Source organism: Plectrocnemia conspersa, unplaced genomic scaffold (genome assembly GCF_051122295.1).
Source record: "Plectrocnemia conspersa isolate PC_06_02 unplaced genomic scaffold, ASM5112229v1 ptg000013l, whole genome shotgun sequence".
In the NCBI taxonomy this organism is placed as follows: domain Eukaryota; kingdom Metazoa; phylum Arthropoda; class Insecta; order Trichoptera; family Polycentropodidae; genus Plectrocnemia; species Plectrocnemia conspersa.
This window is the reverse complement of record NW_028277177.1, coordinates 2259574-2279160: the sequence shown is the minus strand read 5'-3', so window position 1 is coordinate 2279160 and position 19587 is coordinate 2259574. Positions and strand designations below refer to the sequence as shown.

The 19587-nt window shown below is 30.9% G+C and overlaps 2 protein-coding genes and 1 long non-coding RNA gene across 3 annotated transcripts in view; 1 reads left to right on the top strand and 2 right to left on the bottom strand.

Moving 5' to 3' along the window:
* Nucleotides 1–19587, top strand: part of LOC148226975 (uncharacterized) — a 135318-nt gene that overhangs the window by 88058 nt on the left and 27673 nt on the right. The gene's annotated exons all lie outside the window — the stretch shown is intronic.
* LOC148226978 (uncharacterized) overlaps nt 1–19587 on the bottom strand; it is an 86667-nt gene that overhangs the window by 61347 nt on the left and 5733 nt on the right. The window lies entirely within an intron of this gene.
* On the bottom strand, nt 123–16287 carry MFS3 (major facilitator superfamily transporter 3). The gene is made up of 10 exons (XM_088201412.1): nt 16171–16287; nt 5931–6157; nt 4580–4664; nt 4372–4520; nt 2875–3022; nt 2579–2742; nt 1110–1259; nt 909–1041; nt 596–837; nt 123–531 (listed from the first exon to the last, which is right to left on the bottom strand). Exons 1-10 carry the CDS (start codon nt 16205–16207, stop codon nt 331–333), a joined length of 1536 nt encoding a protein of 511 aa, XP_088057538.1. The 5' UTR covers nt 16208–16287; the 3' UTR covers nt 123–330.

Below are 19587 nucleotides of genomic sequence, written 5' to 3'. Positions count from 1 at the left end.
TCTCGATTTTGTTTTTTTTTACCAGCAGTACATATCTCTTGTGGTATAATGGATTTTGAAACTGGAACAAAAATACTGAGTGTAGTTTTGTTAATTTTGCATCGTAAGATTAAGTCTAAAGGTGCCATCATATTATTTAGTTTATTAATAAGTTTCTTTAGATTATCACATACATAAACATCAAATATTTAAGCACATTCTTAGGTACATATATGACAATATTGTAAATATAATTGCAATTTTTTCATCTACAATTTAAAATATATAGCTCTGTCATAGCAGTCATTAAGCGTATTTTTTAAGTAAATATACTTGATTTATTATTAATTTTTAATGGGTTGGACTTTGGTTTATCTTTGACTTTTCATTCAAAGGCTGCTCTTCCAGTTTGTGCTCCTCGATGTCGGAATACTCCTGCGGTTTGTTCCACGGTTGTTCTTCACCCGAACCGAAGAACATATAAGCGAATATTTCGATAATGTAAAGACCGATTGTCACAAAGAAGATGATGCGCCATGCAGAAATGCTTTGCTGTAATAATAAATGTATTATAAGTACGTTTAAATTATATTAAAATATATTGAAAAAATCTTACGTTTCCGTGAGTGAGCTGACCGACAAAGATAGGAACAATTATACCAGGGAGTGTAGCCGCTGTGTTGGTGAGAGCCATTAGAGTTCCAGCAAAGTTAGGCGCAATGTCAATGTGATTGGAAAGGAATCCGCAAAACATGCCACCAATACATGTGACTCCGATGCCCATCAAAATAACCGCCAATGTGCGTTTGCATCCAATGAAACACAAAGCCAGCAAGCATATCATCGGTACCAAGGATGCTGTAAAATAAATACAATTAGATTTAATAAGTCTGTGGACAGGGCGATTAAAATATGTAAATAGATCATACCAAACAATGTGCCGATTTTACGGCAAGTAGTTGTCGTTACAATATCCTTTGATTTCAAATGATCCAAAGTCTTGCTGAGACACAAGCTAAACACCCATAAAGTCAAGAATGGCACGGCCGTCACCACAGCGTTCTAAAATGGACAAATCAAATTGTTAAGTTTACGTACATATAAAATATTTAACTATAATAATAACAAACCTCTGTAATGTTGAATTTCAAAACTTGCTTCATGTAAAACGGCGTCTCGATCAACATCATGTACCATCCCCAGTTTGAGCATGTGTGGGCCACCAGGATGGCCAGGAATGGTGGGGATGTTAAAACAGCTTTCCATGGAACAGGAAGTTTCTGCAAAGCATTTTGATTATTACTGAACACATTCTTACAACAACCATTATGAATTTTGATTATTGCTAATCATGAACTATAAATAGTCAATGATTCTCCAAAATATTATACGTTTAAATTCATGTTGTTGATCAAGAGAAATTTTCAAAATCAATTTTATTTTTGAATACTTTGACAAAATACAATTTTTTTTGTAATTTTTGTGGGATATAACGAAATTTGAGAACATGATAAAAGCCATAGTTTTAGTCATATCAACATAAAACATGTTCTAAAAATAGAGCTTGAAAAAGTTTAGTAATAAAACCGGCAAGTTTTATAAAAAATAAAAAAAATCGTAGAATAGAGGAAGCAAAAATGTTCCATAATAGATAATTTTTAATCTAAAAATAAAATATTACACAATTTTATACACTTAATTATTGCTGTTTTTGATGGACCGAATTTTTTATATGTTTTGTACTATTTACTAATTTATATTCTGCCCAAATGCTAGTATTTTAACAAATAACATTGCTACATATGAAATAAAGTAGCTACGTAAAAAAATATACAATATTCACAAATAATAAGTATGTATATAATATAATAAGATGACCAGATTTTGAAAATATTAAAAAGCAAAAATGTCACAGATTTAGGAGGGGAGTCAGAGGAATTGTGACAGTGTGAAATAAACAGGAGTCTGGCTCAAAGAAATCTTGTGACATAGGGAGGGAGGGGAGGTAAAAAAATCACGAAAAACCTGACATAATTTATGGAAGCCGCCAAAGGAGGACACTAAAAATAAAAAAGCCATATTGACTTTTTTTGTTCGAAAAAGTTAAATTGCTGCAGGAGCTATAAATATGTCATTTCGTAAATTTCAAATTTTTGTTCAAAATCCATCTCTGAAGGAGAATTGATGTGGGAGGTCATATCGGATATATTTCTTCAATGACAAAAATTAAAAAAAACTACTTTGTTTTGGTATAAAAGTAATTTGTTTGTCAAAAAATTACTGACAGCCTATGACAAATTTGCTAATAATTCTTATTAACTAACCATACATTAATAATATTACTGGACATTTAACAAAAAAAAAATATTATTTTATTGTTATGGCCAAATATATTTTTATTTTTGTTATGATTTTTAAATCATAACGCCTTATAAAGTGACCAATACAATACCAATACAACCTCAATTCTATTTTTCCCCCCATTAATACTGAGTAATTTATTAATCATTATAAAAATGTATATAATGTGATATTTACTTATCTATTGATTTTTAAATTTTCATATTTTGGACTATCCGATACAAATTATTAAACATACCTTGGATTTCTCTTGCGGTTTATTACCGAGCGATTGAGCAATGAAGTCCCTCTCTTCTTGATTGATCAAAGGCTGCAGTTCGGGCGAATCTTGGACGAAGAATATCCACAAAAAGCACCACAGGCAAGACAAACCGCCCATGACATAAAACACAGACTCCCAACCTATTGTTCAAGAATTGAGTCAAATTTTATGTTATATAAATTAAAATAATTATAAAGGACGTGCAGAAGAATCAGAAAGAAATGAAGACAAGATAGTGATGATAATGATCGAGTATAACTTTTATTGATTACCTAATTGAGCAGTTAGAACCCCAGCGAGCAACATTGAAAGTACTGATCCCAGAGCGGTTCCGGCGTACACAATAGCAGACATCCCTCCGCGTTCAGCCGGTGGCGCCCAACGAGATAGTAAGACGTGCATGCCAGGAAACGTGACGCCCTAATTAGATATTTTCATTTTTATACAATCCTTCTGTATCATAGTATCATATTATATTAGCGTAGAATATAAGACAGAACTTCATTATTCTGAATTAGGTTTTCATGCAATTGTATTTAAGCTTTATATCTGGCTGAAAAAAATGTGAGAATAATAGCAAAGAACATGTAAACAAGAATAGATTAAAAATGAAAATAAATGAGCTTTATAAATATAGAATCGGATATCAACATTATAGTCATAAGTAATGTTTTTGAAGATTTTTAAAGATGAACATGATCTTCAATCCAACACTATAAACATATTTTGGTTAGTAAAAATGATTAATTAAACTGCTTTTTGCAGAATTTATATAACCAACTATGGATGTCAAATAAATAATTTATATGATTGGCATTTTTGACATCGAAAAACGATGATGCCTCACATGGTATTTGGATCGCATGCCACGCAAAAAGTGATATGAGACTATTTTATTTATTCCGGTGAGATTATGAACACGTAGCGCAAGATATGTAAAATAAATTCTCTTCCAGCGTATCACACCAACTAATCTGGTATAAAAAGCAATGAAAAACTAATGCAACTAATCTCTCCCGAAATACTCAGGCATATTAGACACCAACCTCACGAGGAACTGAAGATATAACACTGCTTTCTGCATAACTATGCTAAAATATCAATGTTGGTATCCGACTATGAAAGTAATTAATAAGTCAAGAAGGAGATATATGCCCAATCAGATAAAATACTTACCGAAAGCTACCATCACTTTGGTTCCGGTTAAGTAAGCTTTAGTTGCTCCGATTGCAGTGGCTTTGTGGAGCATGGATGTCAGTTTTACCCGTTCATTAGGAGGTGACCAACGTCCAAGCAAACGATATAGGGCCGGGAGAGCAAGACCCTTTTAACACAAATCATGCAACCTAATGTTTACACAGTTAACATAAAATTTTCTATGGCATGCTCAAAAAATCAAAATCCATTAATTAACTATTGAACAATATTTTGCCATAAATATTTATATGTACAATTACACAGAAGGAGACGAATTCCATACCAGAGATACTTTGATGGGATTTAGAATATAAAATTGATTAAAATCTTACTTTTTCCTACTTGAATATGATAAATAGAATGAATTTATGGCATCATATTGATCATAAAATTAAATTAAAAATGATTTTATTATGTATTATCTAAGCAAATGTGGTGATTAAAACAACATAAAAATCCTTATAGATAAAAATAAATTAATTTAACGTTGTATGAACTCTTGTATGGTATTATGATTTAGTGAATCGATAGGTTTAATATACATAACAGATAACATTCAGATTGTAACGTACACCGCCGATGCCTTCTCCTATTCTCATGGTGATGACGGCAGCGTGGTGCCACATCGCCATCACTGGTGTTAAAAGTGTGCATATAATATTGATGAACACGCTGAAGAACATGACCCATTTCGCCGAAAACATTTCAGCAATTCTGCCACCTTAAATTAAAACATTGATTATGTTATGATCTAAGCTGATTTAAAATTTGTTATCTTACCGGGAATCTGAGATACAAAATATCCCCAGAAATAGCAACTCAGCAGAATTCCTTGAACCGGCTCGGACCATACGAATGGACCGTCCTGAAAATATATAAATAAAATGATAACAACTTTGTCTCGAGAAACTAGTTGATATTTACTGGTAATTATCATCTAACAATAGACAATAAAACAGATCCGTCAATAAGCTATTAACACAATATAACAGGTCAATTATTTTAGAGATATAAATGTGTTTGTTAAATACATTGCAAATCAATTTGGTTTATATGGGTCAATTTACGATGCAGTCCAATCAGCTTTACACATGATTAAATGAGCCACGACCATTTTGTAAATTGAAACGTGTTACACAATATTTTATTAAGAAAAATATTAATTGGTCGTTGCACGGAACTTAAAATAGATGTTGACAATCCATGTACGTGGTAATCCATCAACCGAATAATTAAAAAGTATGTGCCTTAAATGATACAGGTAAAAAATTATATATTTAAATATATCTTAACAAATAACATTATCTACAGTATAGAAGTAATACATTTTAGATATAAACCAGAGGTAGATTAGATATAAGAGATCCATAATTCCCACCTCATATTTTTTAGAATCTAATCTATGCAAATGATAGTTTGCTACTAGCAAATCAACTAATTGAAGAAGAAATTAAAAATGTATTTTGCATCCTCCGTTTTTAGAATATTATACAAAGGCATTTCAAACATAAAAAATAGTTCTAATATTGCCAGTATGTTAAATTATTGACGCTGTAATACCGATACTTCTAATGAATCACTACCATATCTTCATATTATAATAAAAAATACAGAATACTGGTATCAAAATGTTTCATCACAGTTTTCGTAACCGATTTGACTGTTTTATTTAAAGCTGATAACAGATTCCATTAAAGCATAAGCAATAAGCTGAGATGTGTTCTTCATTATTTTCATCAATTCAAGCTCAAAAGAAATGTATTTGTATTATCTTAAAAAATTAGCAAATAATGTATTTAACTTTCTAATGCTCTCAAATTATAGTGATTATGACTAGTATTTGATGTACCGGTTCCTTGAAATATTGCCATTTACCTGGTAATCGATTATTTGCAGTCTTTTTTTACATTTACAGTGACGAAGTTCTCAAATTTTATCATAAAATTATTGCAAGGTATACTAGGATACTATTACAGGATAAGCATTTATTTAAGCTGTAATTGTATAATTGGGAGATTCTGAAAAACGCTTATCATTCAAACTTCAAAGTACTTTGCAAGAATAGAAGCATTAGTTGGACTGTATTGATCTGTTCTCAGTTGATTGCTACTTATGTTATGTTTCAACTTACCTCAACTTTGGCTGTAGAATTTCCAGGTGAACAGTCAGTGTTGTCATCGGCAGCTTTGATAGTGTGGTTGCCTGTAGAGCCGTGAGCTCCTTGTTGAGATAAAAGGGCGAGCGCAGTGTGGTTCAACATACCGACCATAGCGACGGATAAGTTCACCTTTAATCCGTACACTATTCCCATGCCGACAGAGCCGAGGACTGCCAAGACATACCTCGCTGGTATTATTTCTGAAAAACATTAACGAGAGCAAAAAATTGTTATGTAATGAAATTCGGTATCAATTGGCCGGGACAAGGACATGTGTTGGTAATTATCATGAGATCATAAAATGATTTGTCATGTGGCACATCCATCATATTACATGATAATTTAATGTAAAAAATATTCCATACGGTAAATAATAAAATAAATGTACATACATATTATACATTAAACAACTTTATTCAAATATAATATCTTTACTATATATATTGTCAATAATAATGATTTTAAAACTACAATTTCGCTCCAATAATTGAAACAATTTACTAAGTCTAAATTAGAGCTTCACATTTTTTACTTAATTGCAAATCATTTATTGTAATTATCTCAAACTATGTACTGTATTGTGCCGCGAGATATTATGACTATATAATTAGACTGTTAATATTGTCATATAGTCACAAAATATTAAAAATGCTAGTGAAAATTCGAGATATAAGATAACAAATCTATAAAAGTGACAAATCAAAAAAACGACACGAGTAACCATTAGATCTATTTCGACCGTCGGAGGGTTAATTTGTATAAGTAAAATAATAAAAATATATTTATATTCATATTATTATAATTCATTTACTTTTTAAACAAGACAAAGTAGAGAAAAGTCGGTACAGTAGATCCCTCAATAACATGGTAAATTGGAAACGTGCTATTTGGACACACGTTACTTTATGTGTGAGCGAGCCAAAGGGAGGATATCTCACCACTTGATTCGTACATACATATTGCAAAAATTTTTAAGAGTATTTTATAGTTCCCCAACTACACGCATATAGCATGTCCTCAATTTACCGTGTTATTGGGGGGTCTGCGACGTCGTGTTATTGGGGGGTGCGACGGTGGCGACACGATTTTGAATTTTTGATATCTGAGAAGTGATAATTGTTTTTTGTGCTCTTCTATTGGGCAAAATTCGGTTTATATGTTCCTTGTTTAATTTGTAATATCATTATAAGAGTAGTAGCATGAACGCTAAAATACCGAGCGTTCTCACTGCGACGGCGCCGACATGATTTTATTGCTTTTGACGGGGATTTTTGACTTCTGAGAAGGGATAATTGTTAGTCGTAATATTGCTATTAAACGTATTATTATGAATGTTAGATAACCAAGCGATTTTATTGCTTTTGACGTGGATTCTAAACAGGGACGTCATTTGGGAGAGGGGGGAGGCAGGTAGGGGAATTTGCACTTTTCTTGAATTTGGCCAGAAAAATGCATGTCATTTAATGAAATAATATTTGGCTATCTATTGCCCCCCCCCCCTCCCTGTAAAAATCTAAAATGACATCACTGCATCTATGTTATGTTAATATTTTAAATACTCTACTGCATTGTATCTTAATGTTCCTAGCATAATGGTACCTGGATATAAAAAGGATACGATCCGAACTCTTTCGTGAAGATATATCTGAGAACAACAAATTGAATCCCTGCGGTATTAGCGAAATACTTGTCTTAGCAACGAATATCATAGCTTACATATTGAAGGCGGCCATTTAAGAAACTCGATAAAAAGCTAACAACACTGTTCGATAAAAGAAGTCCATGACAAACTTGGTCAAATTATTTTTAAAGTCGATATGAATGTTAAGTATCGAGGGATTTTATCACCGCCTTCGAGAAGCACAATAGTTCAGCGGCCATGGAACGACGCTGACGAAAACCGTGTTGCTGGTCCACTAAAGTCCGCCAACTACCACTAGTTAAAACTGAATTTGATGTATATTATCGACGTATTGATTTAATGGTAAACCGTTAACTTACAATTTAAAAACAATCACACCTGATTATATTTTGAATCTGCCAGATAAAACTTTAGATTATTTTACTCATAACCTGCCATTTATATAAGATAATTGGTAGACACCATTCAGTGATCTTGTCAATATAAATAGTGATTGTTCAGTAATTATATTGAATGGCCAAATTAATAATAGTAATTTAGGGGCAACTTATTTGACTGGCGTCGTTTAAAACGTGTAATGACCAAAACCATCTTTATATTGAACATTTATTATTTATAATACCCATTGATACTTTTGCCCTTTATAAATGTTAGGCAAATTTTTTATATTGAACTTTGTAGATTCAATAAATGATTTAACATATGTAGGTACTTTTGATATTCAAGTTATGTTTTTATATACAAATATATAATAATAGTTTAATATAAATAAATCAAACACATTTATATTAGAATATAAATATGTATACATTATAATTTATTGTGTGCTATTAAATAAAAACCCATTATTCAAAGCACTTGGCTAACATCAATGTAGTCTCGCTGTGTATACAATAATTATTGACATTTTGTGTATGTTGAAAAATGATATTTATGTGATCGAGTCACATATGATATATATATATATATATATATATATATATATATATATATATATATATATATATATATATATATATATATATATATATATATATATATATATATATATATATATATATATATATATATATATATATATATATATATATATATATATATATATATATATATATATATATATATATATATATATATATATATATATATATATATATATATATATATATATATATATATATATATATATATATATATATATATATATATATATATATATATATATATATATATATATATATATATATATATATATATATATATATATATATATATATATATATATATATATATATATATATATATATATATATATATATATATATATATATATATATATATATATATATATATATATATATATATATATATATATATATATATATATATATATATATATATATATATATATATATATATATATATATATATATATATATATATATATATATATATATATATATATATATATATATATATATATATATATATATATATATATATATATATATATATATATATATATATATATATATATATATATATATATATATATATATATATATATATATATATATATATATATATATATATATATATATATATATATATATATATATATATATATATATATATATATATATATATATATATATATATATATATATATATATATATATATATATATATATATATATATATATATATATATATATATATATATATATATATATATATATATATATATATATATATATATATATATATATATATATATATATATATATATATATATATATATATATATATATATATATATATATATATATATATATATATATATATATATATATATATATATATATATATATATATATATATATATATATATATATATATATATATATATATATATATATATATATATATATATATATATATATATATATATATATATATATATATATATATATATATATATATATATATATATATATATATATATATATAAGTATATAATCTAATTCTACCCAGAAATATACATTTAGCATTGTCGTATGTAAAATTAAGCTAGTTGTCTATTAATAATTTTTATGCTTAAATCCTTGATGAAATACTTTATTACAATATCGACCTTGAAACGGTAACTTATTTTTGGTTTAGTTCATAATGGATTTAATATGGTTTAGTCTTACAATCGAATAAAAATAGCATACAAGTCAATATTATTTAGTTTGACATAAAAATATATACAAATTAAATCAAACGCTATTTTTTTATTTTAATTAAAAAACATCTATAATCAATTTGATATTTTATTAGTTTCACAACGACAAATTTCATTAATTGTATCTATTCTTTATTAACTAAAAGGCAGAAAAATGCATATTTTAAATTACGTAGCATTCTTACTAAATGTATGATTTATTTATGTCTTCAACGACAAAATAAATAGTACAGTTGGCACAAAAATATTTAATAAGCAAACAATCTTCTTCTGAGATTCTCAAAAAGTACGTTGTATATATGCTTTAACTAAACTATTACATCATTTAAATAATTACGAACATGTCGATTTGTTTAAATATTTAAGGACTTATTAAAAAAATTGTACGTTATCCTAATTTTGCTTAAAATAGTACCAAATTCTTCTCATGTTTGAACTTATTTTTTATTTTCATGATTCAACTCTAATTATTTTAATAATAATTAGTAACAAAAAGTAATTCTATGTTCGGAAAGCTTTTTTTATCTTGATATTATATATTATATATTTTCTTGTATAAAGCACTTTGTATTATTATTTTTGAATACAAATATATAAAAAAAACCTTTGACAGCATCTGATATTTGAACAACTATTCATTACAAATTATAAGTAATTATTACGTTGAATGCTGCAGTGACTAATAAACAACAGTTTCCATGACCCCTTTTTCATTGGAAATAATCATTCAACTCTTATAAAGTTGAGATTTGTGGTTTGAAAGGCAAGCAACCATAAATGTAACTTAATACATATACAGTCTTATACCGTTCAAAAAACACAGTCAACAGCATTTCATTGATCGATTAGTTTCGTCATTTGAGAATATCGATACTCTACCGATTAATGCATTGTTTCCATATATATTTTGTGTGCTGCTTTTTAAAATAGGCATACGTTTATGATACCATCCCACTATTTTTTTAATATTATTGCCACAAAATGTACAATATGATAACTCGTTTGATTGTTCTCGATAAGATAAAGTTTTAACCATAAAACCACATTGATAACAAGCAGTTTAGCTGATCGCTATATGAATCATTCAACTGTTAAAGCTTACTATATAAATAATTATCAATAAGCGTCACTTATATGAAAACAAATAGAACTATATGAGGAAAAAGTAAAAAAATACTACTGCGTTGTGATCGCATGTTATACAAAGAGTGATCTGAGATTGACGGTTTTATTTTTTCGGCTCATCCTAGTCGCAGCATGAAATGAGCGCGAAGCGCGAAAAGATGTCTGTCTGTCGCGTGAAGATGAATTCTATTATATATGTACATATAATGTTTACAATTAAAATTTTCAAGGCTACAAATGTTAATATGGATCAATGAATTACAACTAATAAATTTACATGGATTACAACTAGAAATAATTAAATATACTATATTGGAGTATGAGGCTTTTAAATTTTGACCAATACTTAAAAGTAACCCAAGAAAATTTGTGAAACAGTATGAATTAAAAAAAATTCACTACGCTACCTATTGAGCAGCAAAATGCGTTGCCAAATGCACTTTGTTCAAAAAAATAGTAATTTATGAAAGATAAAATCAAATTCATTAAGACACTTGCATTTTTTTCAACGCAATAAACATAGTTTATTGGTATAACATCTTAACTTTATGTGTTACACATACAATTAATTATCGTAATTTTATTTAATGAAAATAGCAGTTTATTGACTTGAGGACCCAAATTTTCGCTTTGCGCGTTTAAACACAAGCATTTTCTTTTTTACCAATTTTATTTACTAAAAAATTAACAAAATTGACAACCCATGAACAGACTTATGTGTATGATTATATTAATAAATCTATGTATTAGGTTTTCATAGTCAGTCCTCAGCAACCTTTTTAAAATGTGACTATTTAAAAGACTACTCGGGACAGTGAATATTTTTGGTCCTAACAACCATATATGTGGTCTAGTCGTGACATCGTAACACGTTAAAAAAATTATATTTGCAGAACAGAAATGGGTCACTTCAAATCATCAAACGGGTCACTTGGTAACCCGCGGGTCATAGGTTGCCGAGCCCTGATATATATTATAAATCTCGTACTTGGTGTTTTATTGTATTTTACAATTTATATTGAGATCGTGAATATTATATAATTATAATTCATATTTAACATCATAGATAAGGTTGCCCTAAATTTTCCTACTCTCGTACATCTAACCAATGTAATACTTCGGGGCGGAAACAGATGTTATCAATTTATTTATCTTATAATAAAAAAACAACAACAAAACAAAAAGGCGGAAACAGACTATGTTATTATTATCTTTGTGTGCTGTTATTCAAACCATCCTAGATGTTCATGCTCTACATTCCACTGGGTGCAAATGACTGGTAAATGGCATCAGCGGCACGTATTTGTTAGCAAGTGGGTGTCTATATAATGCTGATAAGTTCTCAACAATACCTAGTATCTAGCGTCCTGGTAATGTTGTCATAGGCGAATGTGGCTACAGCTAAGAGGTAAAGGCCAAAAGGCGAGCTTCCTGCGCCTTATAACAGAAACTCACCAGATAAGAGAAGGAAAATCCTGACAGAAAACCAGAATCTCAGCTGATAGATGCATGGCCTGAGGTACAAAAAATAGAGTGGCAGCACAATCTTTACCAAAACAACCTGATGCGATGATGTAGGAGTTTAAGTACATTCTCTATTGGCTTGTTAAATTAATCTAGGGCCGGAAAAAGGTGCATGTTTATGTAAAGGAGGGCATGAATGCGATATGTCTGGTCCTTAAAAGGATTCAAGAGGCGAGGTGAAATGTCGGCATTCTGCAAAGAACACTGACGCCCGGGGGGGAAATATAGAATGCTGTCGTGCACTGCAACGCTACCATCCTGACGTCACCGGCGTTAAGGTCAGAAACGCCCAAGATTAAAGCGACGCTGCTGCTTTCCTCGCTAAACCATTAGACGGTAGTGAAGGGCAAACGAAGGCGGTGCCAGTCAATAAGCAAACAGCGCAGACCGCGCCCCCGTTTGGTAAAAAAGTAGCAAAAAAGTGTGGCAGCAAAACAGGAAGTGCTTAAAAAAAACCTCGCCACATAAAATCGAAAGCTCTAGTAAAGAGAATTGCGGTGGCTCGTCCGGACGTCGGTTATCTCACACCGACGTCATACTCTGAGATTCTTCGCAGTGTTCACAACGCCGCGAAGAACACAACTTTACGCGAAGAACTTTAAAGACACTAGAGAAAACTTCCTCTCATTCTCCAGAGAATAGCTGTTGGAAGCGGCCAAGCGCGTTAGAGTTGCTATAGCCTCGGGACCAAGCGTGCTTCGAACGCGGTGAACGCGGAAAAATATCCTTTGATGCAACTTAAAAACATAAAAGACTGGTTCTCATCCCGAAGGGCAGTCACGCCAGGTCCATCAACATACAGATTACTGTGTATGTTGGACGGGTTTGGCAAGTTGCTGGAAAGGCTGATTCTACAGCAACAACTGGAGCTACGGGGTTCGCCCCAATTGCTCCACCGTAGATTACATAGGCAGCGTCGTCCAGACGATATGTGATGCGTGGTGAGGAAGGGTGAAGCGGAGCAAAAATGTCATACTGATCGCCTTGGATACATATAATGCGTTTAATTAATGATGATCGGTCCTTGGATCTGCTGTGCGGGGCGTCATGTACGACGGACTGGTGAGGGTGCCCATGCCAGAGGAAGCGTGCATGGTTGCCTTAGCAGATGACAAGAGCCGGTAAGAGCACGTCGTTCCTGCGCTTGGGCGGACAAGTGCCCTTAGGAAACGTAAAGTGGTGACTGGATGACGCAGGACTGAAACTCGCTGCTCACAAAACAGTAGCTATTTTTTTCACTAGGCGCAGTGTCGTTGGTGATTTAGAAAACTGGCTGAATGTCGATGGACCAAAGCCAAAAAGAAGACTCAACTCCATCCTCCTATATGGGACTCCGGTGTGGGCAGAATCAATGAGAGTGAAAAGAACGAGCTCGAGTACAGAGGAGCGAACTGAGGATCGCCTCAGCTTACCATACGGTTTCCGAGGATGCCAACCTGGCCGTGACCGGGATACTGTCCATTGACCTACCCGCCGTCGAAAGACAAGAAATCTACAATAGGTGGACAAGGGAGACTAGAGAGGGGTTCTTCCAGAAATTTCAAGAGCAGTGGGACACCTCCACAAAAGTTTGATGGATGTATCGGCTGATATGGAACCTGAGGACCTCTTTCCAGAGAGAACACGGTGAGAGCAATTACCATTTGAACTAAGTGCTCACAGGACACGACTGCTTTAAAAGCTATCTTTACAAAAATAGGCAAGGAGAAAACAGCCGAATGTCAGTTCAGTGGGTAAGCCGTCAACGAGTTTAGATGCTCAACGTGGACACGTGAAAGGTCCATATTAAAGGAAGCTTTTGGCGACGAAGAGGAATTGTCGCGGGAAAATATGCTCCATGTCCATGGTACGAACAGGAGTGACTAGCGCGGGTAGCATTCGTGACAACCGTGATGACCAAAAAAATAGAAGAGCGGCGCAGGAGGCAACTACCCGGACAACTTTCATCGCTAAGATGATGAATTCTTGGGGTTTTTGCCTTAAAAAGGCTTAGACTTTAAGTCCAGCTGGCCTTTGAAATAATACTTAAAAGCAGCTACCGGGGGTCAGCCGAAGATGAGGCGGGATTTTAGTGGGTAAGAATCCCACACTGCCACTGTAAGCTTGTATAACGTCGACATGACATGTAAACTTGTTCTGCAAGTCTCAAATAACTATTGCGATTATTATGGTTTTAATAAATAATTGTGACGAAATTTAGTTTCAAGTTCAAGGAGATGGTCCCGACAAAGCTTGATACTCAATGGCGGTTTTTCATCATATCAGCTTGCAGAGTTTGATTCATCTATATTTTAACTATATTATTTAAACGCTTTATGCCACCCAATCATAATATTTATCAATAGAATGGGATATCTATTAATTTCGGTTTAATTTAAAAATGGTTTTCATTTAAAAATAAAAAAAACTACCGTACACAAACAAAGGTAGCGCAACACTGACTCGCAGAAGTCTGGATATGCAGTTAAAATATTCCAAAAGTATACCAAATATTGTCGTAGTTATTATCAGATTTCAATCTAACTTTTCTGATCATGTTTTTTTTTAAATAAGCAGACCGCGAAAAACTGAAAAAATCTTCTTGTTTGATGATATAATTTTTTGCCATATTTTCTTAACATTATAGAAATCTGTTTGATCGGCATGAGAAGCTGAACAACTTTCTATACAGTTTCTTTCAATGGTATCGAAGTTATTTTCGGTTACAAATATTTGAAGCCATTTAGTTTCTGTCGTATAATGGGAGCATTTAAATTTTTCATCTTTGGCCTGGCATTATCTCGAAACGGGGACGACCCATCTAACGGCACGTACACTCGCTAATATTTGCAAATCGATAAATTAATCAAACTGTTGCGCGCCGGTCCATTCAACGTACGGGTCGTTGTAAGCTCGGGTGGCGCACGTGTCATCCCGCAAGGACAAACAAGGTCGAAACAACCGGCCATGCTCAATTAATATATTCAATTTTTATAATTCGATTATGGCCAAAACGAAAGGCGGCCATTTCGAAAATTTTCCATTTCATATGATCAGCTGATATTTTTGAGCGATGATATATTCGTAATGAACGATTTGGCAGCTGAAAACGCCGCGTTAGAAAAAGGCAAGAGCGGAAAAGCTTTCTCGCTTTTCGTTCAAAGTCACCCCTGACTGACAAAACTCGCGCTTTCCAAAGGTCGACGAAGGTCACGCGTGAGAAACGCAAACATTCCAGATCCTATGGAAAGCTCAAAAAGATCTATTAAAAAATGGATATTGAGCTAACGAATCTACCGATCGATTCGAACGCTAATTATAAAATTTGCGCGAAATTCGTTCATACATAAATACGATCAAAACATACGTTTATTTTTGTTAGTATTTTCAGAAGGTTAAGTAACGGCAGTTTTAACGGCTATCTTTGACATTCTTTGATAATATACTTAAAATATTTACATTATCTATAAAATACGTGACAAATAAAACGTCTGTACATATGTATATATAAAAGTCAACCTGTCAAAAATATACCCCTACCATAGTTCAATTAGAAAGAGTAACGTTTTTAATTTGGTGGGTCTTAAGCAAAAAATATTCGGGTATTAAGGTATAATTTTTAAATTATATAGTATAATTTGAAATAAAAATATAATAAAATTATTCATAATTACAAAATAATAATATTGAAATGATTGAATTAACATAATACTCACTGCCAAATGGATTCCCCTTCGCCGGTACGCTTTCCATCTTTACGCGAATTTGACAGGATAGAGTCGGAAACAAGACGCTCGCGAACAACCTTCCCGGCCACTCGCCCCAAACTGACTGAAACGCCTCCGCGGCTAGACGGGAGGCGTTTTGTCGTGTTTCTCGGCCGGCGTTCTCGCAATGCACTTGCAATAAAATTATCCTTTATTTTTAGCTTGAAACAATCTCGACATTTATTTAAGCGCTGTTTACGTTGACCTAGTCGAAACGGCGCCAAGAAAAGCTTTTTCCAAAATTCGGAGAGCGCTTTTAAACGGCACTGTGTTGGTAGCGCAGCTTTCGTAATATATTGCACAGTTTCATAGCGTTATTGACTTCAGTTGTTTTTTTTTTAAAAAAATCATATTTTCTTTTATGAACATTGAAAATATCTGCTCTGTACCTTTATATCATATTATATTTTTACGTTTTCGTTTTTAGCCAACGGTTTTTAGGTTAAATTCAATAAGGTCGCAGAGACATCTGTGAGCGTGCGCTAATAATCAAAATAAAATATTCCGTATTTAAAACAAGCAGTGCCGGCTGCTTTATAAATAGATTTTTGCTAAAATATAATAAACTAGTTTATATTATGAAGCAAACGCCATTCTATTAATGTAAAATGGCCTGATTAAATATGTATTGAATATATTTATTTGAAATATATTGGATATATAATATTTATCCATATGAGGTCAAATCAAAAATCAAAAATCTTTAGTAAAATATAGCAAAAAATAAAATATTAAAATAAAATAAAATAAGAAACAGTCGACTGTATTTTACATATGTTGAATTTAACATAAATAAATATATGCTAAATTTTGCATATTTGGTTAAATAGCTCCTATTTTATTTTCAAAATGTCCTGCTGTCATATTCTATAAATGTCTTGAGTGTATCCAGCAGTAAAATTAAATATCATGGGACCAAAATAGATTATAACAGATTGGAATCTTAGGAGAAATACTTTATTTAACCTAAATGGGGTAAATAAATGTTCGGTAGCAATGTAGGCTTAATAAATACATAAAGAACATAAAATAAAAATATTACAAGTACACATCTATCTATACCTTGGTGTGCATTTTACCATCCTCAGTGAAAGGGATTATGAAGAAAAACAAGATTTATCATATTTTTTTGGATGACAAGAGCTGGAAATTTGTACATGTGGAAAGGCTACAAATTATTCTAAATTTGTAAGAAACATTTTTCACTTTCACAAGCTTTGAAAAATGTACAAAAATTTAGAAAATAAATAAATATATATACAGTAATATACACCTATATGATATAATTTACATAAAATAAAAATATCCAAATATTTTATATATAAATATTTTATGCGATTTCGAGTAGATTAATATAAATACCTGTAGTTATAGGGGCAATAATTTAATTAAGCGATCACCATTTTTAACAGTAGCAATCTATGTCCTTAACATAAATCGTTAATATTTAATAAAGGTAATGCTTTTTATATCTCATAATAACATTATATTATATAATGACATTAATTCGTATTTGATTCTTATATGCTTTAAATATTATCTGATTATTATCATACCATAATTATTGTTTGATAAATATTTTTGATATCTTTATCCACTTCGTTGAGTATGACGAATATATTTGTTAAAAAACCGCACGCGTTATGCGTAGGACGAATATATTCGTCCGCGATTTCTTTACACACGTATTTGTTCGACTCGTCGCCTAACGAATATTATAAGTATTTTATAACACTCGTATAACATATTAACATGCCTATTATATATTTGTGAAATTTCTTCAAGGATTGTCTTAATAATAAGAAAAACAAACATGCATATTATTTAGCTAAAAAGGTAAATAATTTGCTTGTTATTGGAGCTTAAAGAAATTATTTATTACTCTTATATTTGCATAATCGCTTGATTGGATGGCTTCTTTTAATTTAAAACAGAACTTGTTCAATTAATTTCTGATCATCATTTTTTTTGTAATCTGATTTTTTTATCGTAATTAAATTATATTTTTCTATATAAATATATATTGTACAAAAAAATGATTAATAATTCTTGGAGTAATTTTCACTTTGCATTGTACTCTTTTACTATTGGTAAAAACTAAATCTATTAGTGTACTCGAGTTATTAGTTTCCTTTGTATTTTCGTTAGCACATTGTCGTACACTTTTTCCAATTAAAATTCCAATCTTCAATTAAAATGTTATCCATAATTTTATCAGAACTCCATTCTAAAATTTTATTTATTCCAAGAATGAATTTGGATAATTATTTGGAGGTCTACACACTAAACAGTGCCCGTAAGATTTTGTAGCGGTGGGACTGCAACAACAAAAGCTTAAAGATATTAGACAAAAATAATTTACTTAGCATGCTGCAAAACAGGACAGGCCCGAGGGGCGGGCTATACGAGCGGTCGCCTGGGACGGCAATTATATTAAATGGGGGCGCCATATGATTATATTTAAGACGGTATCGATATCTCCTCGATTCCTCGAAAAAAATTCGAAGATGGTATTTGAACAAAATTTTCTAAATGACCTTTTTGAAGCTCATGCAAAATTTTTTTCTCCTCAAACAAAAACTCCGATATGGTTTTTAAACAAAAAAATTCCGTGAGGACTTTTTATAGCTCTCTCAGGAATTTGTCCTTATTAAAAAATCTGAGATAGTTTTTGAACAAATATTCCTATGACAATATTTTTTTAGCTGTTGCTGCCATCTCTCCTTCGTTAACCTTTTTAGAGAAAAAATTACGAGATGCATTCTAAACGAAAAATTCCGTGATGACCTTTTTTTTAGTTCTCTCAGCAAAAATTCACAAATGACTTTTGTTTTTTTTTAGAGCCCGGGGCGATTAACTTCTCGGGTGGAACTCTGATGCAAAACATAATAATATGAGAATTTTTTCTATGATAATCTTTACCATGATGGACCAATTTGTTTTATCTTTCTTATTTTAAAATAGTATATTATAATTTATATATGTTCTAATATACAGTATAACACTTCATGTCATTTATGTCTGGAATTAGAATCGCATCTAGTCATATTATATTCATTAATATGTCTTTTGTTTTCATAAATAAAATATAATTTTTACATAGATTCTGATTACTAAAACACATAAATTATATTGATAATTTAAATATTTATAAAATTGTTACAAAAAGGATGACGACCTGATCGATCGTACTTACGTGTCTTGACATGTGATGTAAATTATATGGGTGTAATGCAGAATGTCTTTCTTGCTAATAAATATTAATGAAAGAGCTAATTACTGCGATTTCTGAATTGACTATAGACATGAAATAAAATTGTTCCGTAAAAATTAATGGCATATCTAATTTAATTTTTAAAATGGCAC